The sequence below is a fragment of the Engystomops pustulosus genome, chromosome 10 (assembly GCF_040894005.1).
Source record: "Engystomops pustulosus chromosome 10, aEngPut4.maternal, whole genome shotgun sequence".
In the NCBI taxonomy this organism is placed as follows: domain Eukaryota; kingdom Metazoa; phylum Chordata; class Amphibia; order Anura; family Leptodactylidae; genus Engystomops; species Engystomops pustulosus.
This window is the reverse complement of record NC_092420.1, coordinates 104,198,782-104,225,700: the sequence shown is the minus strand read 5'-3', so window position 1 is coordinate 104,225,700 and position 26,919 is coordinate 104,198,782. Positions and strand designations below refer to the sequence as shown.

The 26,919-nt window shown below is 45.1% G+C and overlaps 3 protein-coding genes across 3 annotated transcripts in view; 1 reads left to right on the top strand and 2 right to left on the bottom strand.

The window, feature by feature from the left end:
* The window catches only part of ORC1 (origin recognition complex subunit 1), a 42,417-nt gene extending 32,070 nt beyond the window's left edge, over nt 1–10,347 (bottom strand). Inside the window, exon 1 of the mRNA XM_072128909.1 lies at nt 10,193–10,347. The gene's annotated coding sequence lies outside the window, so the exon portion shown is untranslated. The remainder of the gene's footprint in view (nt 1–10,192) is intronic.
* PRPF38A (pre-mRNA processing factor 38A) lies at nt 10,266–15,827 on the top strand. Its single transcript, XM_072128910.1, has 10 exons — nt 10,266–10,500; nt 11,320–11,479; nt 13,050–13,171; nt 13,342–13,427; nt 13,996–14,106; nt 14,236–14,345; nt 14,609–14,635; nt 14,779–14,855; nt 15,442–15,490; nt 15,650–15,827. The coding sequence occupies exons 1-10, from the start codon at nt 10,371–10,373 to the stop codon at nt 15,690–15,692; spliced, it is 915 nt and encodes a 304-aa protein (XP_071985011.1). The 5' UTR covers nt 10,266–10,370; the 3' UTR covers nt 15,693–15,827.
* A 1,920-nt stretch (nt 15,828–17,747) lies between these two features.
* Nucleotides 17,748–26,919, bottom strand: part of TUT4 (terminal uridylyl transferase 4) — a 75,409-nt gene continuing 66,237 nt past the window's right edge. Inside the window, exon 31 of the mRNA XM_072128356.1 lies at nt 17,748–18,367. Coding sequence (XP_071984457.1) covers nt 18,276–18,367 — 92 coding nt within the window. The 3' untranslated portion in view covers nt 17,748–18,275. The remainder of the gene's footprint in view (nt 18,368–26,919) is intronic.

Below are 26,919 nucleotides of genomic sequence, written 5' to 3'. Positions count from 1 at the left end.
AGAGAGTGCCGAGCGGATAATAATCCCTAACAATCTACACGAGGACTGGAGGGGACTGAAGACTCCACCGGCAGAGAGTGCGGAGATAATAATAATCCCTAACAATCTACACGAGGACTGGAGGGGACTGAAGACTCCACCGGCAGAGAGTGCGGAGCGGATAATAATCCCTAACAATCTACACGAGGACTGGAGGGGACTGAAGACTCCACCGGCAGAGAGTGCGGAGAGAATAATAATCCCTAACAATCTACATGAGGACTGGAGGGGACTGAAGACTCCACCGGCAGAGAGTGCGGAGCAGATTATAATCCCTAATAATCTACACGAGGACTGGAGGGGACTGAAGACTCCACCGGCAGAGAGTGCGGAGATAATAATAATCCCTAACAATCTACATGAGGACTGGAGGGGACTGAAGACTCCACCGGCAGAGAGTGCGGAGCAGATTATAATCCCTAACAATCTACACGAGGACTGGAGGGGACTGAAGACTCCACCGGCAGAGAGTGCGGAGCAGATTATAATCCCTAACAATCTACACGAGGACTGGAGGGGACTGAAGACTCCACCGGCAGAGAGTGCGGAGCGGATAATAATCCCTAACAATCTACACGAGGACTGGAGGGGACTGAAGACTCCACCGGCAGAGTGCGAAGCAGATTATAATCCCTAACAATCTACACGAGGACTGGAGGGGACTGAAGACTCCACCGGCAGAGAGTGCGGAGCAGATTATAATCCCTAACAATCTACACGAGGACTGGAGGGGACTGAAGACTCCACCGGCATAGAGTGCGGAGATAATAATAATCCCTAACAATCTACACGAGGACTGGAGGGGACTGAAGACTCCACCGGCAGAGAGTGCGGAGCGGATAATAATCCCTAACAATCTACACGAGGACTGGAGGGGACTGAAGACTCCACCGGCAGAGAGTGCGGAGAGAATAATAATCCCTAACAATCTACATGAGGACTGGAGGGGACTGAAGACTCCACCGGCAGAGAGTGCGGAGCAGATTATAATCCCTAATAATCTACACGAGGACTGGAGGGGACTGAAGACTCCACCGGCAGAGAGTGCGGAGCGAATAATAATCCCTACCAATCTACACGAGGACTGGAGGAGACTGAAGACTCCACCGGCAGAGAGTGCGGAGCGAATAATAATCCCTACCAATCTATACGAGGACTGGAGGGGACTGAAGACTCCACCGGCAGAGAGTGCGGAGCGAATAATAATCCCTAACAATCTACACGAGGACTGGAGGGGACCGAAGACTCCACCGGCAGAGAGTGCGGAGATAATAATAATCCCTAACAATCTACACGAGGACTGGAGGGGACTGAAGACTCCACCGGCAGAGAGTGCGGAGCGCATAATAATCCCTAACAATCTACACGAGGACTGGAGGGGACTGAAGACTCCACCGGCAGAGAGTGCGGAGCGGATAATAATCCCTACCAATCTACACGAGGACTGGAGGAGACTGAAGACTCCACCGGCAGAGAGTGCGGAGCGAATAATAATCCCTAACAATCTACACGAGGACTGAAGACTCCACCGGCAGAGAGTGCGGAGCGCATAATAATCCCTAACAATCTACACGAGGACTGGAGGGGACTGAAGACTCCACTGGCAGAGAGTGCGGAGCAGATTATAATCCCTAATAATCTACACGAGGACTGGAGGGGACTGAAGACTCCACCGCCAGAGAGTGCGGAGAGAATAATAATCCCTAACAATCTACACGAGGACTGGAGGGGACTGAAGACTCCACCGGCAGAGAGTGCGGAGCGGATAATAATCCCCAACAATCTACACGAGGACTGGAGGGGACCGAAGACTCCACCGGCAGAGAGTGCGGAGATAATAATAATCCCTAACAATCTACACGAGGACTGGAGGGGACTGAAGACTCCACCGGCAGAGAGTGCGGAGCGCATAATAATCCCTAACAATCTACACGAGGACTGGAGGGGACTGAAGACTCCATCGGCAGAGAGTGCGGAGATAATAATAATCCCTAACAATCTACACGAGGACTGGAGGGGACTGAAGACTCCACCGGCAGAGAGTGCGGAGCGAATAATAATCCCTAATAATCTACACGAGGACTGGAGGGGACTGAAGACTCCACCGGCAGAGAGTGCCGAGCCAATAATAATCCCTAACAATCTACACGAGGACTGGAGGGGACTGAAGACTCCACCGGCATAGAGTGCGGAGATAATAATAATCCCTAACAATCTACACGAGGACTGGAGGGGACTGAAGACTCCACCGGCAGAGAGTGCGGAGCAGATTATAATCCCTAATAATCTACACGAGGACTGGAGGGGACCGAAGACTCCACCGGCAGAGAGTGCGGAGCAGATTATAATCCCTAATAATCTACACGAGGACTGGAGGGGACTGAAGACTCCACCGGCAGAGAGTGCGGAGAGAATAATAATCTCTAACAATCTACACGAGGACTGGAGGGGACCGAAGACTCCACCGGCAGAGAGTGCGGAGCGAATAATAATCCCTAATAATCTACACGAGGACTGGAGGGGACTGAAGACTCCACCGGCAGAGAGTGCGGAGAGAATAATAATCCCTAACAATCTACACGAGGACTGGAGGGGACTGAAGACTCCACTGGCAGAGAGTGCGGAGCAGATTATAATCCCTAATAATCTACACGAGGACTGGAGGGGACCGAAGACTCCACCGGCAGAGAGTGCGGAGCGAATAATAATCCCTAACAATCTACACGAGGACTGGAGGGGACTGAAGACTCCACCGGCAGAGAGTGCGGAGCGAATAATAATCCCTAACAATCTACACGAGGACTGGAGGGGACTGAAGACTCCACCGGCAGAGAGTGCGGAGCAGATTATAATCCCTAACAATCTACACGAGGACTGGAGGGGACTGAAGACTCCACCGGCAGAGAGTGCGGAGCGAATAATAATCCCTAACAATCTACACGAGGACTGGAGGGGACCGAAGACTCCACCGGCAGAGAGTGCGGAGCGAATAATAATCCCTAACAATCTACACGAGGACTGGAGGGGACTGAAGACTCCACCGGCAGAGAGTGCGGAGATAATAATAATCCCTAACAATCTACACGAGGACTGGAGGGGACTGAAGACTCCACTGGCAGAGAGTGCGGAGCAGATTATAATCCCTAATAATCTACACGAGGACTGGAGGGGACCGAAGACTCCACCGGCAGAGAGTGCGGAGCGGATAATAATCCCCAACAATCTACACGAGGACTGGAGGGGACTGAAGACTCCACCGGCAGAGAGTGCGGAGATAATAATAATCCCTAACAATCTACACGAGGACTGGAGGAGACTGAAGACTCCACCGGCAGAGAGTGCGGAGATATTAATAATCCCCAACAATCTACACGAGGACTGGAGGGGACTGAAGACTCCACCGGCAGAAAGTGCGGAGATAATAATAATCCCTAACAATCTACACGAGGACTGGAGGGGACTGAAGACTCCACCGGCAGAGAGTGCCGAGCGGATAATAATCCCTAACAATCTACACGAGGACTGGAGGGGACTGAAGACTCCACCGGCAGAGAGTGCGGAGATAATAATAATCCCTAACAATCTACACGAGGACTGGAGGGGACTGAAGACTCCACCGGCAGAGAGTGCGGAGCGGATAATAATCCCTAACAATCTACACGAGGACTGGAGGGGACTGAAGACTCCACCGGCAGAGAGTGCGGAGAGAATAATAATCCCTAACAATCTACATGAGGACTGGAGGGGACTGAAGACTCCACCGGCAGAGAGTGCGGAGCAGATTATAATCCCTAATAATCTACACGAGGACTGGAGGGGACTGAAGACTCCACCGGCAGAGAGTGCGGAGATAATAATAATCCCTAACAATCTACATGAGGACTGGAGGGGACTGAAGACTCCACCGGCAGAGAGTGCGGAGCAGATTATAATCCCTAACAATCTACACGAGGACTGGAGGGGACTGAAGACTCCACCGGCAGAGAGTGCGGAGCAGATTATAATCCCTAACAATCTACACGAGGACTGGAGGGGACTGAAGACTCCACCGGCAGAGAGTGCGGAGCGGATAATAATCCCTAACAATCTACACGAGGACTGGAGGGGACTGAAGACTCCACCGGCAGAGTGCGAAGCAGATTATAATCCCTAACAATCTACACGAGGACTGGAGGGGACTGAAGACTCCACCGGCAGAGAGTGCGGAGCAGATTATAATCCCTAACAATCTACACGAGGACTGGAGGGGACTGAAGACTCCACCGGCATAGAGTGCGGAGATAATAATAATCCCTAACAATCTACACGAGGACTGGAGGGGACTGAAGACTCCACCGGCAGAGAGTGCGGAGCGGATAATAATCCCTAACAATCTACACGAGGACTGGAGGGGACTGAAGACTCCACCGGCAGAGAGTGCGGAGAGAATAATAATCCCTAACAATCTACATGAGGACTGGAGGGGACTGAAGACTCCACCGGCAGAGAGTGCGGAGCAGATTATAATCCCTAATAATCTACACGAGGACTGGAGGGGACTGAAGACTCCACCGGCAGAGAGTGCGGAGCGAATAATAATCCCTACCAATCTACACGAGGACTGGAGGAGACTGAAGACTCCACCGGCAGAGAGTGCGGAGCGAATAATAATCCCTACCAATCTATACGAGGACTGGAGGGGACTGAAGACTCCACCGGCAGAGAGTGCGGAGCGAATAATAATCCCTAACAATCTACACGAGGACTGGAGGGGACTGAAGACTCCACCGGCAGAGAGTGCGGAGCGCATAATAATCCCTAACAATCTACACGAGGACTGGAGGGGACTGAAGACTCCACCGGCAGAGAGTGCGGAGCGGATAATAATCCCTACCAATCTACACGAGGACTGGAGGAGACTGAAGACTCCACCGGCAGAGAGTGCGGAGCGAATAATAATCCCTAACAATCTACACGAGGACTGAAGACTCCACCGGCAGAGAGTGCGGAGCGCATAATAATCCCTAACAATCTACACGAGGACTGGAGGGGACTGAAGACTCCACTGGCAGAGAGTGCGGAGCAGATTATAATCCCTAACAATCTACACGAGGACTGGAGGGGACTGAAGACTCCACCGGCAGAGAGGGCGGAGCGGATAATAATCCCTAACAATCTACACGAGGACTGGAGGGGACTGAAGACTCCACCGGCAGAGAGTGCAGAGAGAATAATAATCCCTAACAATCTACACGAGGACTGGAGGGGACTGAAGACTCCACCGGCAGAGAGTGCGGAGCAGATTATAATCCCTAATAATCTACACGAGGACTGGAGGGGACTGAAGACTCCACCGCCAGAGAGTGCGGAGAGAATAATAATCCCTAACAATCTACACGAGGACTGGAGGGGACTGAAGACTCCACCGGCAGAGAGTGCGGAGCGGATAATAATCCCCAACAATCTACACGAGGACTGGAGGGGACCGAAGACTCCACCGGCAGAGAGTGCGGAGATAATAATAATCCCTAACAATCTACACGAGGACTGGAGGGGACTGAAGACTCCACCGGCAGAGAGTGCGGAGCGCATAATAATCCCTAACAATCTACACGAGGACTGGAGGGGACTGAAGACTCCATCGGCAGAGAGTGCGGAGATAATAATAATCCCTAACAATCTACACGAGGACTGGAGGGGACTGAAGACTCCACCGGCAGAGAGTGCGGAGCGAATAATAATCCCTAATAATCTACACGAGGACTGGAGGGGACTGAAGACTCCACCGGCAGAGAGTGCCGAGCCAATAATAATCCCTAACAATCTACACGAGGACTGGAGGGGACTGAAGACTCCACCGGCATAGAGTGCGGAGATAATAATAATCCCTAACAATCTACACGAGGACTGGAGGGGACTGAAGACTCCACCGGCAGAGAGTGCGGAGCAGATTATAATCCCTAATAATCTACACGAGGACTGGAGGGGACCGAAGACTCCACCGGCAGAGAGTGCGGAGCAGATTATAATCCCTAATAATCTACACGAGGACTGGAGGGGACTGAAGACTCCACCGGCAGAGAGTGCGGAGAGAATAATAATCTCTAACAATCTACACGAGGACTGGAGGGGACCGAAGACTCCACCGGCAGAGAGTGCGGAGCGAATAATAATCCCTAATAATCTACACGAGGACTGGAGGGGACTGAAGACTCCACCGGCAGAGAGTGCGGAGAGAATAATAATCCCTAACAATCTACACGAGGACTGGAGGGGACTGAAGACTCCACTGGCAGAGAGTGCGGAGCAGATTATAATCCCTAATAATCTACACGAGGACTGGAGGGGACCGAAGACTCCACCGGCAGAGAGTGCGGAGCGAATAATAATCCCTAACAATCTACACGAGGACTGGAGGGGACTGAAGACTCCACCGGCAGAGAGTGCGGAGCGAATAATAATCCCTAACAATCTACACGAGGACTGGAGGGGACTGAAGACTCCACCGGCAGAGAGTGCGGAGCAGATTATAATCCCTAACAATCTACACGAGGACTGGAGGGGACTGAAGACTCCACCGGCAGAGAGTGCGGAGCGAATAATAATCCCTAACAATCTACACGAGGACTGGAGGGGACCGAAGACTCCACCGGCAGAGAGTGCGGAGCGAATAATAATCCCTAACAATCTACACGAGGACTGGAGGGGACTGAAGACTCCACCGGCAGAGAGTGCGGAGATAATAATAATCCCTAACAATCTACACGAGGACTGGAGGGGACTGAAGACTCCACTGGCAGAGAGTGCGGAGCAGATTATAATCCCTAATAATCTACACGAGGACTGGAGGGGACCGAAGACTCCACCGGCAGAGAGTGCGGAGCGGATAATAATCCCCAACAATCTACACGAGGACTGGAGGGGACTGAAGACTCCACCGGCAGAGAGTGCGGAGAGAATAATAATCCCTAACAATCTACACTAGGACTGGAGGGGACTGAAGACTCCACCGGCAGAGAGTGCAGAGATAATAATAATCCCTAACAATCTACACGAGGACTGGAGGGGACTGAAGACTCCACCGGCAGAGAGTGCCGAGCCAATAATAATCCCTAACAATCTACACGAGGACTGGAGGGGACTGAAGACTCCACTGGCAGAGAGTGCGGAGCGAATAATAATCCCTAACAATCTACACGAGGACTGGAGGGGACTGAAGACTCCACCGGCAGAGAGTGCGGAGCGAATAATAATCCCTAATAATCTACACGAGGACTGGAGGGGACTGAAGACTCCACCGGCAGAGAGTGCGGAGATAATAATAATCCCCAACAATCTACACGAGGACTGGAGGGGACCAAAGACTCCACCGGCAGAGAGTGCCGAGCGAATAATAATCCCCAACAATCTACACGAGGACTGGAGGGGACTGAAGACTCCACTGGCAGAGAGTGCGGAGCAGATTATAATCCCTAATAATCTACACGAGGACTGGAGGGGACCGAAGACTCCACCGGCAGAGAGTGCGGAGATAATAATATTCCCTAACAATCTACACGAGGACTGGAGGGGACTGAAGACTCCACCGGCAGAGAGTGCCGAGCGAATAATAATCCCTAACGATCTACACGAGGACTGGAGGGGACTGAAGACTCCACCGGCAGAGAGTGCGGAGATAATAATAATCCCTAACAATCTACACGAGGACTGGAGGGGACTGAAGACTCCACCGGCAGAGAGTGCGGAGCGAATAATAATCCCAAACAATCTACACGAGGACTGGAGGGGACTGAAGACTCCACCGGCAGAGAGTGCGGAGCAGATTATAATCCCTAACAATCTACACGAGGACTGGAGGGGACTGAAGACTCCACCGGCAGAGAGTGCGGAGCGGATAATAATCCCTAACAATCTACACGAGGACTGGAGGGGACTGAAGACTCCACCGGCAGAGAGTGCGGAGCCAATAATAATCCCCAACAATCTACACGAGGATTGGAGGGGACTGAAGACTCCACCGGCAGAGAGTGCGGAGCAGATTATAATCCCTAACAATCTACACGAGGACTGGAGGGGACTGAAGACTCCACCGGCAGAGAGTGCGGAGATAATAATAATCCCCAACAATCTACACGAGGACTGGAGGGGACTGAAGACTCCACCGGCAGAGAGTGCGGAGATAATAATAATCCCTAACAATCTACACGAGGACTGGAGGGGACTGAAGACTCCACCGGCAGAGAGTGCCGAGCGGATAATAATCCCTAACAATCTACACGAGGACTGGAGGGGACTGAAGACTCCACCGGCAGAGAGTGCGGAGATAATAATAATCCCTAACAATCTACACGAGGACTGGAGGGGACTGAAGACTCCACCGGCAGAGTGCGGAGATAATAATAATCCCTAACAATCTACACGAGGACTGGAGGGGACTGAAGACTCCACCGGCAGAGAGTGCGGAGCAGATTATAATCCCTAATAATCTACACGAGGACTGGAGGGGACTGAAGACTCCACCGGCAGAGAGTGCGGAGAGAATAATAATCCCTAACAATCTACACGAGGACTGGAGGGGACTGAAGACTCCACCGGCAGAGAGTGCGGATCGGGCTATTGGCGGATTGGAGGCGCGTCATCCATGAGTGAGGGGGGGGGGGGGGATGTTGCGTCCTGCGCCTCATGGATAGGAAGGGTTGTACTTCCCGCCGCGGAGGTGCAAGGATCACGGATACCAGAGATTGAATTTCCCGCCAGGAAAACGATTGGTTGTGGAGAAGGGAATAGTAAGAGGGATTATTCTGGGGATTATCAGACAGAGGATACGTTTAGTTTTCTGTTTTTTATATCTGAGCCGTTTAGAGTTTATGTTTTTGTCCTTTTGGTAAAACTAATAAATGACAAAATGTAAGAATAAGAATAAATGTGGACCCTGCGTGTGTGCGGTCCACGTAACATCCGTTCTTTTTCACGTTCCTATGGCCACGTATGGGAAGGCACACGCCGTGGCCAGGACACGGATCTGTGAATGAGTCCAGAAACCTGAACGTGTCCTTGAATCCTCAGCAAAATCTTCAACTCGCAAATTTCCTGCAGACCCCAGGACGGACACGATGTCTGCGCACGGATCTCATTCCCGGGAGCAGACGGACACGTCAGGGCTATTCCGGTCTACGGATCCCATTCCCGGGAGCAGCCGGACACGTCAGGGCTATTCCGGTCTACGGATCCCATTCCCGGGAGCAGCCGGACACGTCAGGGCTATTCCGGTCTACGGATCCCATTCCCGGGAGCAGCCGGAGATGTCAGGGCTATTCCGGTCTACGGATCCCATTCCCGGGAGCAGCCGGACACGTCAGGGCTATTCCGGTCTACGGATCCCATTCCCGGGAGCAGCCGGACACGTCAGGGCTATTCCGGTCTACGGATCCCATTCCCGGGAGCAGCCGGACATGTCAGGGCTATTCCGGTCTACGGATCCCATTCCCGGGAGCAGCCGGAGATGTCAGGGCTATTCCGGTCTACGGATCCCATTCCCGGGAGCAGCCGGACACGTCAGGGCTATTCCGGTCTACGGATCCCATTCCCGGGAGCAGCCGGACACGTCAGGGCTATTCCGGTCTACGGATCCCATTCCCGGGAGCAGCCGGACACGTCAGGGCTATTCCGGTCTACGGATCCCATTCCCGGGAGCAGCCGGACACGTCAGGGCTATTCCGGTCTACGGATCCCATTCCCGGGAGCAGCCGGACACGTCAGGGCTATTCCGGTCTACGGATCCCATTCCCGGGAGCAGCCGGACACGTCAGGGCTATTCCGGTCTACGGATCCCATTCCCGGGAGCAGCCGGACACGTCAGGGCTATTCCGGTCTACGGATCCCATTCCCGGGAGCAGCCGGAGATGTCAGGGCTATTCCGGTCTACGGATCCCATTCCCGGGAGCAGCCGGAGATGTCAGGGCTATTCCGGTCGACATTCCCTTTAAGTCCCAGTCACCAATACTTTGCCCTTATGGTACCGTCCCTTTCAGATAAATATAACCCTCCCCCCACATTGCCCTTTACACTATTACGTCACAATAGATGTTATAGGAAACTCATCAGATGTAACAATTCCTTGTATGATTGGTGCCCGGGAGTTACTGCTGGGACTTGTAGTTCTCCCCGCACTCACCTCCCTCTCGGCTCCTCCGCTCTCAGCCTTGTCCTGCCACACTCACAACTCTCGCTAAAACTTTCCCGCCATTGACGTAAGACGGCCAGTGGGCGGAGCCCGAATCCGGAAGTGACTTCAGCGCGGGGATGATGACGTCACACAACCGGAGCCGGAAGTAGCGAAAGCGCCGCGCAAGATGGCGAACCGAACCGTGAAAGACGCTCACAGCGTACACGGCACCAACCCGCAATACTTGGTGGAGAAAATCATCCGGACCCGTATCTATGAGTCCAAGTACTGGAAGGAGGAGTGCTTCGGCCTCACTGGTGAGTGTGTGAACGTGGCTTTACTACCTAAAAACCGCAGCATGAGTTGTATAACCGTCTGCTGTCTTCCTCCGCCATCTTTATGTTCCTGGGAAAGCTGGGTGGTGCTCAGTATATGGTGAAGGTCTAACCCAGCTTTCCCAGCACTGAATGGCTGTGGTTATAACCTCGTACATGTGCTGCACATTTTCTGACAGGATTTTCCTCTGGACGCTGTGCAGGGCGTTATTTGGGATGTTTTGGGGGGCTGGACGGCGTCTTCTTGGCGCAGGTCATTTGTATTGTGTTGTCTGAGCCCTGGAGCCGGCTCTGATCTGCTGGGGGCCCCGTTCAGTGTATGGTGGGGCCCTGGCTGGAGCCTTGTGCATAGAGCGGGGCCCTCCGTGCATAACCTGAGGGGCCAATGTAAGCGTCAGCGGTAGAGAAACCCTCAGCGCGCGTTCACATGGTGCATTTACATGTCATTACAGCAGCTGAGGTGATAATTGCTCATGTGAACGGGCAGACCGTCGCTGTGGCCTCGCACAAGGTGTGGGAATGGTATTCCATAGATTTCCTGGACCTGCCGCAGGACTAGACGCGTTCTGGGCTCATGTGCGGCTGAACGCAGGGTTTTGGGACGTTGAATCTCGCTGGTGTAAGGGTTAAACGCTCCTTACTCTGAGGATCCCGAGCGCTGACCGGATAACGGAGATCTTAGGTTATAGCACGATGTGGCCTGTAACTCCGCTCCAGGGGATCCCACGTGAGACTGGATCAGGATGGTGGCCCCGTGGTCTCTGGACGCAGCACGGATCTCACAGACGTCTTGTCTTACAGCGGAGCTGGTGGTGGACAAGGCCATGGAGCTGAAATTTATCGGAGGCGTTTTTGGAGGGAACATCAAACCCACTCCTTTCCTGTGTCTGGCCCTAAAGATGCTGCAAATCCAACCGGAGAAAGACATCATCGTGGAGTTTATAAAGAACGAAGACTTCAAGTGAGTGACTGGAGGGGAGGGGGGAGGTGCAGGACTCGAGCTTTCCATTATGTAAGGGGGGGGGGCGCTCTGCATGGTGGGGGCAGGACTCGAGCTTTCCATTATGTAAGTGGGGGGGGGGGCGCTCTGCATGGTAGGGGAGGGGGGAGGTGCAGGACTCGAGCTTTCCATTATGTAAGGGGGGGGGGCGCTCTGCATGGTGGGGGCAGGACTCGAGCTTTCCATTATGTAAGGGGGGGGGGCGCTCTGCATGGTGGGGGCAGGACTCGAGCTTTCCATTATGTAAGTGGGGGGGGGGGGGCGCTCTGCATGGTAGGGGAGGGGGGAGGTGCAGGACTCGAGCTTTCCATTATGTAAGTGGGGGGGGGGGGCGCTCTGCATGGTAGGGGAGGGGGGAGGTGCAGGACTCGAGCTTTCCATTATGTAAGGGGGGGGCGCTCTGCATGGTGGGGGCAGGACTCGAGCTTTCCATTATGTAAGTGGGGAGGGGGGGCGCTCTGCATGGTAGGGGAGGGGGGAGGTGCAGGACTTGAGCTTTTCATTATGTAAGGGGGCGCTCTGCATGGTAGGGGAGGGGGGAGGTGCAGGACTTGAGCTTTTCATTATGTAAGGGGGCGCTCTGCATGGTGGGGGAGGGGGGAGGTGCAGGACTCGAGCTTTTCATTATGTAAGGGGGCGCTCTACATGCTGAGGGAGGGGGGAGGTGCAGGACTCGAGCTTTTCATTATGTAAGGGGGTGCTGTACATGCTAAGGGAGGGGGAGGTGCAGGACTCGAGCTTTTCATTATGTAAGGGGGTGCTCTACATGCTGAGGGAGGGGGGAGGTGCAGGACTCGAGCTTATCATTATGTAAGGGGGCGCTCTACATGCTGAGGGAGGGGGGAGGTGCAGGACTCGAGCTTTTCATTATGTAAGGGGGTGCTCTACATGCTGAGGGAGGGGGGAGGTGCAGGACTCGAGCTTTTCATTATGTAAGGGGGTGCTCTACATGCTGAGGGAGGGGGGAGGTGCAGGACTCGAGCTTATCATTATGTAAGGGGGCGCTCTACATGCTGAGGGAGGGGGGAGGTGCAGGACTCGAGCTTTTCATTATGTAAGGGGGCGCTCTGCATGGTGGGGGAGGTGCAGGACTCGAGCTTTTCATTATGTAAGGGGGTGCTCTACATGCTGAGGGAGGGGGGAGGTGCAGGACTCGAGCTTATCATTATGTAAGGGGGCGCTCTACATGCTGAGGGAGGGGGGAGGTGCAGGACTCGAGCTTTTCATTATGTAAGGGGGCGCTCTGCATGGTGGGGGAGGTGCAGGACTCGAGCTTTTCATTATGTAAGGGGGCGCTCTACATGCTGAGGGAGGGGGGAGGTGCAGGACTCGAGCTTATCATTATGTAAGGGGGGGGGCGCTCTGCATGGCGGGGGAGCTGGACTTGCAGCGTCTCTGTTCGGTGGGTGATGACCCCCTCCTCCTCCTGCTGCCCTCAGATTGTACAACAGGCGGATTTCATTAAACATAAATGTATTGGATGTTACCTGCAGTCACTGATCTTCTTCCTGAACCCTTCCCCCTCTTTCAGGTACGTGCGTGCATTGGGGGCGCTCTACATGAGGCTGACCGGTACGGCCACCGACTGCTACAAATACCTGGAGCCGCTGTACAACGATTACCGCAAAATCAAGACTCAGAACCGCGAAGGAGGTGGGTCCTTTCACATCGCGCCTGCAGCGATAACCGGAACTGAATGGAAATGCAGCGTTCAGTTTATCATGGATCAGGCTGCAGGTTCCAGACAGAACACGCAGTATACGCTTGGCTCCCCCTAGTGGAGACAGAAATGCATTAGAATAATCTTGTATTTTATCTCCTAGAGTTTGAGCTGATGCACGTGGATGAATTCATAGATGAGCTTCTCCATAGTGAACGGGTCTGTGACGTCATATTACCTCGCTTACAGGTAAGTTAATTACTTGTGCTACTTACTGACCTGTCCACAGGGAACACGGAGATGAACAGTGCTGCTGCAACCCGGCAGTCACTAAACACAACCAGTGCAGAGGAAGGCGCCCCGGGGGTTGGCAGCTCAAGGATTCCTACCATTGATGCCTTCATTTATACTTTCACCTGCAGAGTGTGACCCCCGACAGCAATGTGGACAGAGCACTAACCGGCACCGTGACCATTGCTAACATTTAACCCCTCAAATTTCTCTTCTGCGGTTGTACTGAGAACGTTACTGCCCCTTATACTCGCAAATTCATGAGGGAAAGCCACGCAGAGTGGAGTCTGGGGGAAGGTGCAATTCTTGGATTTCCTTTTGTTTGTAATGGGAGCACAAGCTGTACAATACCGTGTGGGGCTTATTCACACAGAGTAAACAAAGATTCTTTCTTAGGTCACATGTTTCTCAAGATCCTATTCTGTGCATGAGGTATAAGCAGATATTTTGGGAAGTCCTGCTTAGTGTCTTAGTGACTTCCTTGCTTACAGCCCATAATTGACTGTCCCTCTCATTATCCCATTAGAAACGCTACGTTCTGGAGGAAACTGAGCAGCTGGATCCTCGGGTCAGCGCTTTAGAAGAAGATATGGATGACGTTGAGTCCAGTGAGGAGGAAGATGATGAGGAAGATAAGGTTTGTGGGATTAGGTGGTGGATTCAGTGTTATAAGCATCCCTGTGGTGGCGCTGTTCCTCCTCCGTACTCAGCCGCCGGGGGTCTCCAGTGATCAGTATCAGATGTTCTTTTACCTTCTTGTGTACAGGGCAGAGATCCTACTCCAGACCATCACAGACGAAACTACCGAGACCTAGACCGACCCCGTAGGTCTCCTTCACCGCGCTACAGGAGGAGCCGCAGCCGCTCTCCCAGAAGGTAATACTAGTAGTCGTCCGCTATGGTCTCTCGGTATCTGCTCTGACATCACAATTAAAGGGGCTGTTCAGGACTCTGTCTTGATTTACCGTGGATCCTTTATCCAGAGCAGAGAGCGGCCATGATGTGAGGCATGATCTCTTTACGCTTTGCACAGTTTCATTGAGAACTATGTAATGCTTTGTTTCTCCTGTGGGGGCGCTGCAGGGAGATTAGAACGTCTTTTTTTCCCTCATGTTCAGTCTGTTATCTTTCTGTTTCAGGAGAAGCCGTTCCCCGAAGAGGAGAAGGTGAGAGACATAAAATCTTCTTACTGTTACAGAATCAGAGGTTCGGCCTCTGGGTCTAAAATTTTCCTTTTAAATTTAAATAAAAATCTACATTTATCACACAAACCTTCAATTTACCTGCAAATCTTGTCTCCCTCCCACAGAGAGCGGCACCGCAGCAAGAGCCCAAGGAGACACCGCAGCAGATCTCGAGAGAGGCGCCATCGCTCCAAATCTCCAGGTGGGTTTTTTAACCTTTATCCTTGGGAAATTAAGTGGATCCAGGAATATTCCTACTGGAGGGCACCTGCCGCTCAGGTGTTCACAGCAACTGGAGCCCTTGGGTTAATGGGGTTTCATGAAGTACAGGGTTTGGTGTATTGCAGCTCATCCCCTATAACGTGATCAGGATTGATAAAATGTGTGGCTTTGCTTAAATCCAGGCAGTGAGACCAGTCACCAGGTCTATAATGGGTGTTACCAGAGCCCCTCCATGCTGTGTGCTGCTGTCGCCATGAGATATCACAATTGGAGGGGAGATTTTCTCCTGCACTGTGTAACAGTTGTGAAGCTATGGCACGAGGGCACTAGAATATTTGACTCGTCGGCATAATTTCAAGTTGATTTTGGAAGGAAGGGGCCAGGGATAACACATGTAAGAGCCCCTGGTTTATTCTGGTGGATGTAGTGATATTGATCCTTTGGGATTTCCTGGGGTTCCTGAGGCTCGGCTGGAGAGGTTTGTGTGCATTGGCCCCTAATATTCTCTCCTGGACAATTGTGTAGGGGAAGGGTTAACTTCATGATAAAAATCCTTCTATTTACAGGCCATCACCGGAGTCACAGACACAGAAGTCACTCTAAATCTCCCGAGAGGTAAGTCATGTGAATACATGGTCAGAGTCCACCACGTGCTGAGGACTAGGGGACGCACATGCTCAGTCGCTCTCCTGTGACTGTGGAGACCCCCGGGGGCATCACATGGACCCCCAGATAACATTTACTGTCATGTATTTTATTTTTTTTGCTTTGTAGGTCAAAGAAGAGTCACAGAAAAAGCAGACGTGGTAATGAGTGAAGAGATGTCCCCAGCGCCTTTGTATATAGTAGTCTCTCTGTGGAGGATGTTCCTGTCGCAGTCCCGCGGCAGCGTCTGGTCTGTCACTTGTTTTGTCAACAACTTTTTTAATAAAATAAATGTTCTCTATTGTTACCCGTCACTCTTCTCACCTTATTCACTGAGGACTGAACAATCTTGGTATTTTGGGGTCAGTAAACACAGCACTGCAAGTTGTATAGTGGCCGTGTTTGGTATTGCATCTCTGCTCTATTCACTTAAATGGGTCTGGGCTGCACGTAGTGGTAATACATAGTATGTGCACCATCATGAGGAGACATGGGTTTGTTTAGGTGCAGTAGATACAACATGGGTTCTCTGGCCGGCATGGTGGGTGTGGGGTATGCACGGTGGTGGGGGGGCTCTCTGGCTGGCACGTGGTGGGGGGGGCTCTCTGGCTGGCACGTGGTGGGGGGGGCTCTCTGGCTGGCACGTGGTGGGGGGGCTCTCTGGCTGGCACGTGGTGGGGGGGCTCTCTGGCTGGCACGTGGTGGGGGGGCTCTCTGGCTGGCACGTGGTGGGGGGGCTCTCTGGCTGGCACGTGGTGGGGGGGCTCTCTGGCTGGCACGTGGTGGGGGGGCTCTCTGGCTGGCACGTGGTGGGGGGGCTCTCTGGCTGGCACGTGGTGGGGGGGCTCTCTGGCTGGCACGTGGTGGGGGGGGCGGCTCTTTGGCTTGCACGGTGGGGGGGGCGGCTCTTTGGCTTGCACGGTGGGGGGGGCGGCTCTTCTTTGGCTTGCACGTGGGGCGGGGGCTCTTCTTTGGCTTGCACGTGGGGCGGGGGCTCTTTGGCTTGCACGTGGGGGGGGGCTCTTTGGCTTGCACGGTGGGGGGGGGCTCTTTGGCTTGCACGGTGGGGGGGGCTCTTTGGCTTGCACGGTGGGGGGGGGCTCTTTGGCTTGCACGGTGGGGGGGGGGCTCTTTGGCTTGCACGGTGGGGGGGGGCTCTTTGGCTTGCACGGTGGGGCTCTTTGGCTTGCACGGTGGGGGGGGCGGCTCTTTGGCTTGCACGGTGGGGGGGGGGGGGGCTCTTGGTTGCACATTGTATATGGAGCAGGTATCACGTGTGTATGAGCTGCCGTACACGATGGATCTTCATGACCGATGGTGAAGAAGGGAAACGCAGACGCCATCCGTAAGTCATTGAATTTCAGCAGCTCAGTCCTGTCTCCCCCCTTCCTCCCTCCAGTGGGCGGGGCCATGTAGGCGGGGCCACCCTGACAGCTCTGCTCTGTAACTTCTGTATAAGAGACATTTTAAGGCTGTAGAAATGACTCTTATTGTGGATGTTTTGTTCCCTCTTCTGGATTGTCTTGGCGGTCCTGGTGTCTGTGCATCCATCGGACCTCTCCAGAGTTTAAGAAAGTCCATGGAGGTTCTGAGACTTTAGTACTGGTTGTGCTGAGGATGGGTCCTCAGTATCTGATCAGTGGGTAAATCCTCAGTCGGATACTGATGACCTGTCCTAAGCCAATCACTGAAGGACCTTCTCAGACATGGCCACCGTGCATCACTGCAGTCCATGGAGAGATGTGTATGCGAGTAGCAGCAGAGCTGTGAAATACTGGGGATGTGGGGGCTCTCTGCAGCCAGTGCTGAGTTATCTTTGTAATTCATTCTTTTGTGTTGTTAGTAGCAGCAGGACTTTGAAATATGCATTATATTCTAGAATTGTAGCTTCAAGTGCACTAGGGGTGTGTCCTCACACTGCCATGCTCTGTGCTCTCTGCAGCCAGATATTGTCCCTGGAGAGGTGTGTAATCATGGAGCAACAGAACTGTGAAGGATTTATATCCTAGCGTTTTGCTGTACTGTTCCACCAAACGTGTGGTAGACGTCTATTAAAAGCAGTTCCCTGCACAGAGCACAGCAGTGTGAGGACTCTCCTCCTCCTACAATTCTGGAGTATAAATCCATATTTCAGTCCTGCTGCTACTAACACGCGTCTCTCCAGCTGATCCCTACGGTATTCTCCAGCATCCGCGCCCCAGTGTGAAGATTAACCACTTTATTGCTCTTTGTTTTTCAGTTTTTAATAAAATTATTTGTCAAATAACAAATCAGTTTTTGGATTTCCATAATCAAAAAATAAGAAATTCTTTACACTTCATGGGACCTGGAGCTCAATTAAACGGTAGCGTTTTTTAATAACTGGTACCAAAAATAAACTGACTTTTTCGAAAGTGTTTTTTTTTTTTGGCACCTGCTTCAGACTCTTTAAAAAAAATTACATTCCTTTCTCTTAAAATCATCTTTTTATAACTAAAATATTTACATTTTATAGAGCGTGAAGCAGCAAAAGGAAAAATCGTAAATTTTAATTTTTACATTTTTTTCTTTTTGACTTTTTTTTTTACATTTAATCTGATAGAATGCCAGAAGGTTCCCCTCAAAATGGGGCGATGACATAAAAGAAGTTCTCACCACTCGGAGGAATGATTCCAGGACAACTAAAGCCGTATATTTACAAATGTTACAGGTTAAAAGTTCTAGCGCCTCCTAGAAGCAGAGTCTTTAAAACCGGCGGCCCCCGCACAGAGGTTTCTTACTTCTTCTGCTGGATGTAGCTGGAGTTCAGGTGGGGGTGTCCTTGGGATAAGACTGGGAAATGGGGTCCGTTCTGGATCAATGAGGGAGCTGGAAGGAGAAGGTAGAGACGAATGTTAGAATAAAACCCTAGATCATACATTATACAATGTTGCGTTTGTTCTTTGTGTCGGCCGTGTTGTCACTGCGTTTTTGTTGTCCATTGTAAAGAACCGTTTGGAGGATTCCTAAATTGTCCTTACAATGGAGACGCTACACTGTGTCTTAATACAGTTGGATACGTTGTATGGTTTGGCTCCTCCCACTCCTGAGAGGAGGAGGAGTGGTGAACATTGGCAGCAGCTTGTGCTCGGTGGAGACCCGGGATGGAGGCCATACAGTTGCATCCGTCCCGAGCTCTCCAGCAGGATGATATAGAGCCGTCTAGTGTTTCCTGCTGTACTGTGCAGATCCAGGTCTGTGGGCGCGTTCAGCAGATATTCCGGGGCCTTATTACTAAAGACAACTTTACAAATACAGCCATTTATTTCTTACAGGAGTTGTCTAAACCTCCTGAGCAGTATTTCCACGTCTCGGGAGTCCCATAGATCTGATGGTATTGGTGGGGGGGGGGGGGGGGGGGGGAATGCAGCCCCATTACTGTATGATCCTGAACCTCCATAGTAGGTCTTGGACCCAAATATGGGACCCAATAGCTGAAGAGATTTGCCAAATTAAACTGGCGCTAACATTCCAGGAACGCATGAATGAACAGTTTTAGAAACGTTAACATCAATTTAATGAAACAAATCTCAGTGAGCGCATCCTGAATGACACCTTGTGCAGGACTCAATGCAATGTCTTCTCCCCCCAGACCCTGCACCATGTATTGTGAATTGGCTGTGACTGGACTGTCCCTTTAAAGGCTGCAGAGCTTGTGATTGACCTTTATTTTTCCCTAGTGGCCCCACCTGGAGGATGACCCCTTGACCTCTGGGGATAGGAAGGAGGTTAAATGCCTCTCCCCGGCATCCATACTCCAGTGTCTTCCTGTCCCTACACAGGACGGGGAACAGGGGGGATGCAGGTCCAGCCCTTACCCCCCCAGTCCCTGACCTCGCTGGGGGTCTCACACGTCCTCCCTGGCCGATCACGGGGGCTGCTGCCGGCTCTGCCTGCGACTCCGCACAGTTCAAAGACATCCGGCCGCATGTCAATTCCCTTGTCACATGGTCCGGCTCCGGAGGTGATGACAAATGGACGGGTAGGACGCTGTCTGGTAAGTAAAAAAAACCCCCTAAAAACGCAGGTGGTGACTCTGCTTCTGACTATTTGCCCGGATACCAAGGTCCTGTGCAGCGTCTTATTATACTTATTACCCATATTATATTATGGAACCATCTACCTCATGGTGAACCTTTACCCACCTCCTGTAAGTGATCCAAGGGGCAGGGGCTCTATAGTTATAGACCCCCTTATGAATATAGAGAGAAAGTAAAAGTCACAACAAAACCACGAAGAGGCACTGCCAATGTGAATGAAGAATAAATGAGTCCACGCATCCCGAACACAACATGTAACCAACTAAAGAAAATGGATGTAAGTCACAACAAAACCTCGGACAGGCGCGTTTAGCGAGTGCTTTTTAAGTGTTTTTACATATTCTGTATCTTGTCTTTTCTGTTATGATTAAATAAAGTATATTTCATATTCTAGGTCCTATGTACGCATCCAGGATAAAGAAGGGGAGAAAAAGAAATCAACCCCTCGTAAATGCGATATGAGAAACCGGAAACCAGCGGAAAGAGAAGAACTTCATGAATGAAAAGCTAATTTTCCATTGCGTCCCCCATGACGGCCCCACTTGGAGGATGACCCCTTGACCTCTGTAGGGACAGGAAGCAGAGAAGTTAAATAGCCACCCCCTGCATCTACACTCCAGTGTCTTCCTGTCCCTACACAGGGCAGGTAGTAGAGAAGATCTCTCCTCCGATCCTTCCATCCAAGAGGGACAGTGAGAGGGGAGCATGTGTGGCGCGGGGATCCTCCTCTTACCCCTCCGGTCCAGGACAGCGATCGGTGCATACGACCCTTCCCTTGTCAGAATTTTGGGCCGCGACCCTGTGAGGTTTACGACACCCGGACTTCAACAAAATGGCGGCGGCGTGCCCGACACGGCCGCCAGTGACAACTTCCGGTGGCGCACCGGAAGTGAGGTAATCGGGCGCAGAGTTCGGAAACAGGCGCGTGGAGCGAGGACGCACAGTGATCTGAGGTCTAATGCATTAGGTGAACTCAGCGTTTGTGATCCTTAGTGGTAAGATACCTATAAAATGGCGCTCCCTGTACAATGCATTGTGATGGCTCGTTTGGCTAAAGAAATGCAGGCTTAACATACCAGCCATCTTTACTGCCTTACCTCACAAGGCTGTGTGCTAAAGGCAAGTATGTACCATATACCTCCTGCGTGTATATATCAGATATTGGACACATGCTTATATAATATATATATATATCAGATATTGGACACATGCTTATATATATATATCAGATATTGGACACATGCTTATATAATATATATATATCAGATATTGGACACATGCTTATATAATATATATATATATATATATCAGATATTGGACACATGCTTATATATATATATATCAGATATTGGACACATGCTTATATATATATATATATATCAGATATTGGACACATGCTTATATATATATATATCAGATATTGGACACATGCTTATATATATATATATCAGATATTGGACACATGCTTATATAATATATATATATCAGATATTGGACACATGCTTATATATATATATATCAGATATTGGACACATGCTTATATATATATATATCAGATATTGGACACATGCTTATATATATATATATCAGATATTGGACACATGCTTATATAATATATATATATCAGATATTGGACACATGCTTATATATATATATCAGATATTGGACACATGCTTATATATATATATCAGATATTGGACACATGCTTATAATATATATATATATCAGATATTGGACACATGCTTATATAATATATATATATATATATATCAGATATTGGACACATGCTTATATATATATATATCAGATATTGGACACATGCTTATATAATATATATATATCAGATATTGGACACATGCTTATATAATATATATATATCAGATATTGGACACATGCTTATATAATATATATATATCAGATATTGGACACATGCTTATATATATATATATATATATATATCAGATATTGGACACATGCTTATATAATATATATCAGATATTGGACACATGCTTATATAATATATATATATCAGATATTGGACACATGCTTATATAATATATATATATCAGATATTGGACACATGCTTATATAATATATATATATCAGATATTGGACACATGCTTATATAATATATATATATCAGATATTGGACACATGCTTATATAATATATATATATCAGATATTGGACACATGCTTATATAATATATATATATCAGATATTGGACACATGCTTATATAATATATATATATCAGATATTGGACACATGCTTATATAATATATATATATCAGATATTGGACACATGCTTATATAATATATATATATCAGATATTGGACACATGCTTATATAATATATATATATCAGATATTGGACACATGCTTATATAATATATATATATCAGATATTGGACACATGCTTATATATATATATATATATATATCTATCAGATATTGGACACATGCTTATATATATATATATATATATATCAGATATTGGACACATGCTTATATAATATATATATATCAGATATTGGACACATGCTTATATAATATATATATATCAGATATTGGACACATGCTTATATAATATATATATATCAGATATTGGACACATGCTTATATAATATATATATATCAGATATTGGACACATGCTTATATAATATATATATATCAGATATTGGACACATGCTTATATAATATATATATATATATCAGATATTGGACACATGCTTATATAATATATATATATATATCAGATATTGGACACATGCTTATATATATATATATATATCAGATATTGGACACATGCTTATATAATATATATATATCAGATATTGGACACATGCTTATATAATATATATATATCAGATATTGGACACATGCTTATATAATATATATATATCAGATATTGGACACATGCTTATATAATATATATATATCAGATATTGGACACATGCTTATATAATATATATATATCAGATATTGGACACATGCTTATATAATATATATATATATATCAGATATTGGACACATGCTTATATATATATATATATCAGATATTGGACACATGCTTATATAATATATATATATCAGATATTGGACACATGCTTATATAATATATATATATATATCAGATATTGGACACATGCTTATATATATATATCAGATATTGGACACATGCTTATATAATATATATATATCAGATATTGGACACATGCTTATATAATATATATATATATATCAGATATTGGACACATGCTTATATAATATATATATATCAGATATTGGACACATGCTTATATAATATATATATATCAGATATTGGACACATGCTTATATATATATATATCAGATATTGGACACATGCTTATATAATATATATCAGATATTGGACACATGCTTATATAATATATATATATCAGATATTGGACACATGCTTATATAATATATATATATATCAGATATTGGACACATGCTTATATATATATATATATATATATATCAGATATTGGACACATGCTTATATAATATATATCAGATATTGGACACATGCTTATATAATATATATATATCAGATATTGGACACATGCTTATATAATATATATATATCAGATATTGGACACATGCTTATATAATATATATATATCAGATATTGGACACATGCTTATATAATATATATATATCAGATATTGGACACATGCTTATATAATATATATATATCAGATATTGGACACATGCTTATATAATATATATATATCAGATATTGGACACATGCTTATATAATATATATATATCAGATATTGGACACATGCTTATATATATATATATATATATATATATATATATCAGATATTGGACACATGCTTATATAATATATATCAGATATTGGACACATGCTTATATAATATATATATATCAGATATTGGACACATGCTTATATAATATATATATATCAGATATTGGACACATGCTTATATAATATATATATATCAGATATTGGACACATGCTTATATAATATATATATATCAGATATTGGACACATGCTTATATAATATATATATATCAGATATTGGACACATGCGCATATAATATATATATATCAGATATTGGACACATGCGCATATAATATATATATATCAGATATTGGACACATGCGCATATATATATATATATATATATCAGATATTGGACACATGCGCATATATATATATATATATATATATATATATATATATCAGATATTGGACACATGCTTATATAATATATATATATCAGATATTGGACACATGCTTATATAATATATATATATCAGATATTGGACACATGCTTATATAATATATATATATCAGATATTGGACACATGCTTATATATATATATATATCAGATATTGGACACATGCTTATATAATATATATATATCAGATATTGGACACATGCTTATATATATATATATATATATCAGATATTGGACACATGCTTATATAATATATATATATCAGATATTGGACACATGCTTATATAATATATATATATCAGATATTGGACACATGCTTATATATATATATATCAGATATTGGACACATGCTTATATAATATATATCAGATATTGGACACATGCTTATATAATATATATATATCAGATATTGGACACATGCTTATATAATATATATATATATCAGATATTGGACACATGCTTATATATATATATATATATATCAGATATTGGACACATGCTTATATAATATATATCAGATATTGGACACATGCTTATATAATATATATATATCAGATATTGGACACATGCTTATATAATATATATATATCAGATATTGGACACATGCTTATATAATATATATATATCAGATATTGGACACATGCTTATATATATATATATATATATATATATATATATATATCAGATATTGGACACATGCTTATATAATATATATCAGATATTGGACACATGCTTATATAATATATATATATCAGATATTGGACACATGCTTATATAATATATATATATCAGATATTGGACACATGCTTATATAATATATATATATCAGATATTGGACACATGCTTATATAATATATATATATCAGATATTGGACACATGCGCATATAATATATATATATCAGATATTGGACACATGCGCATATAATATATATATATCAGATATTGGACACATGCGCATATATATATATATATATATATATATATATATATCAGATATTGGACACATGCGCATATATATATATATATATATATATATATATATATATATATATATATATATCAGATATTGGACACATGCTTATATAATATATATATATCAGATATTGGACACATGCTTATATAATATATATATATCAGATATTGGACACATGCTTATATAATATATATATATCAGATATTGGACACATGCGCATATAATATATATATATCAGATATTGGACACATGCGCATATATATATATATATATATATCAGATATTGGACACATGCTTATATAATATATATATATCAGATATTGGACACATGCTTATATAATATATATATATCAGATATTGGACACATGCTTATATAATATATATATATCAGATATTGGACACATGCTTATATAATATATATATATCAGATATTGGACACATGCTTATATAATATATATATATCAGATATTGGACACATGCTTATATAATATATATATATCAGATATTGGACACATGCTTATATATATATATATATATATATATATATATATATATATCAGATATTGGACACATGCTTATATAATATATATCAGATATTGGACACATGCTTATATAATATATATCAGATATTGGACACATGCTTATATAATATATATATATCAGATATTGGACACATGCGCATATAATATATATATATCAGATATTGGACACATGCGCATATATATATATATATATATATCAGATATTGGACACATGCTTATATAATATATATATATCAGATATTGGACACATGCTTATATAATATATATATATCAGATATTGGACACATGCTTATATAATATATATATATCAGATATTGGACACATGCTTATATAATATATATATATCAGATATTGGACACATGCTTATATAATATATATATATCAGATATTGGACACATGCTTATATAATATATATATATCAGATATTGGACACATGCTTATATATATATATATATATATATATATATCAGATATTGGACACATGCTTATATAATATATATCAGATATTGGACACATGCTTATATAATATATATATATCAGATATTGGACACATGCTTATATAATATATATATATCAGATATTGGACACATGCTTATATAATATATATATATCAGATATTGGACACATGCTTATATAATATATATATATCAGATATTGGACACATGCTTATATAATATATATATATCAGATATTGGACACATGCGCATATAATATATATATATCAGATATTGGACACATGCGCATATAATATATATATATCAGATATTGGACACATGCGCATATATATATATATATATATATCAGATATTGGACACATGCGCATATATATATATATATATATATATATATATATATATATATATATATATCAGATATTGGACACATGCTTATATAATATATATATATCAGATATTGGACACATGCTTATATAATATATATATATCAGATATTGGACACATGCTTATATAATATATATATATCAGATATTGGACACATGCTTATATATATATATATATCAGATATTGGACACATGCTTATATAATATATATATATCAGATATTGGACACATGCTTATATAATATATATATATATATCAGATATTGGACACATGCTTATATAATATATATATATCAGATATTGGACACATGCTTATATAATATATATATATCAGATATTGGACACATGCTTATATATATATATATCAGATATTGGACACATGCTTATATAATATATATCAGATATTGGACACATGCTTATATAATATATATATATCAGATATTGGACACATGCTTATATAATATATATATATATCAGATATTGGACACATGCTTATATATATATATATATATATCAGATATTGGACACATGCTTATATAATATATATCAGATATTGGACACATGCTTATATAATATATATATATCAGATATTGGACACATGCTTATATAATATATATATATCAGATATTGGACACATGCTTATATAATATATATATATCAGATATTGGACACATGCTTATATAATATATATCAGATATTGGACACATGCTTATATAATATATATATATCAGATATTGGACACATGCTTATAT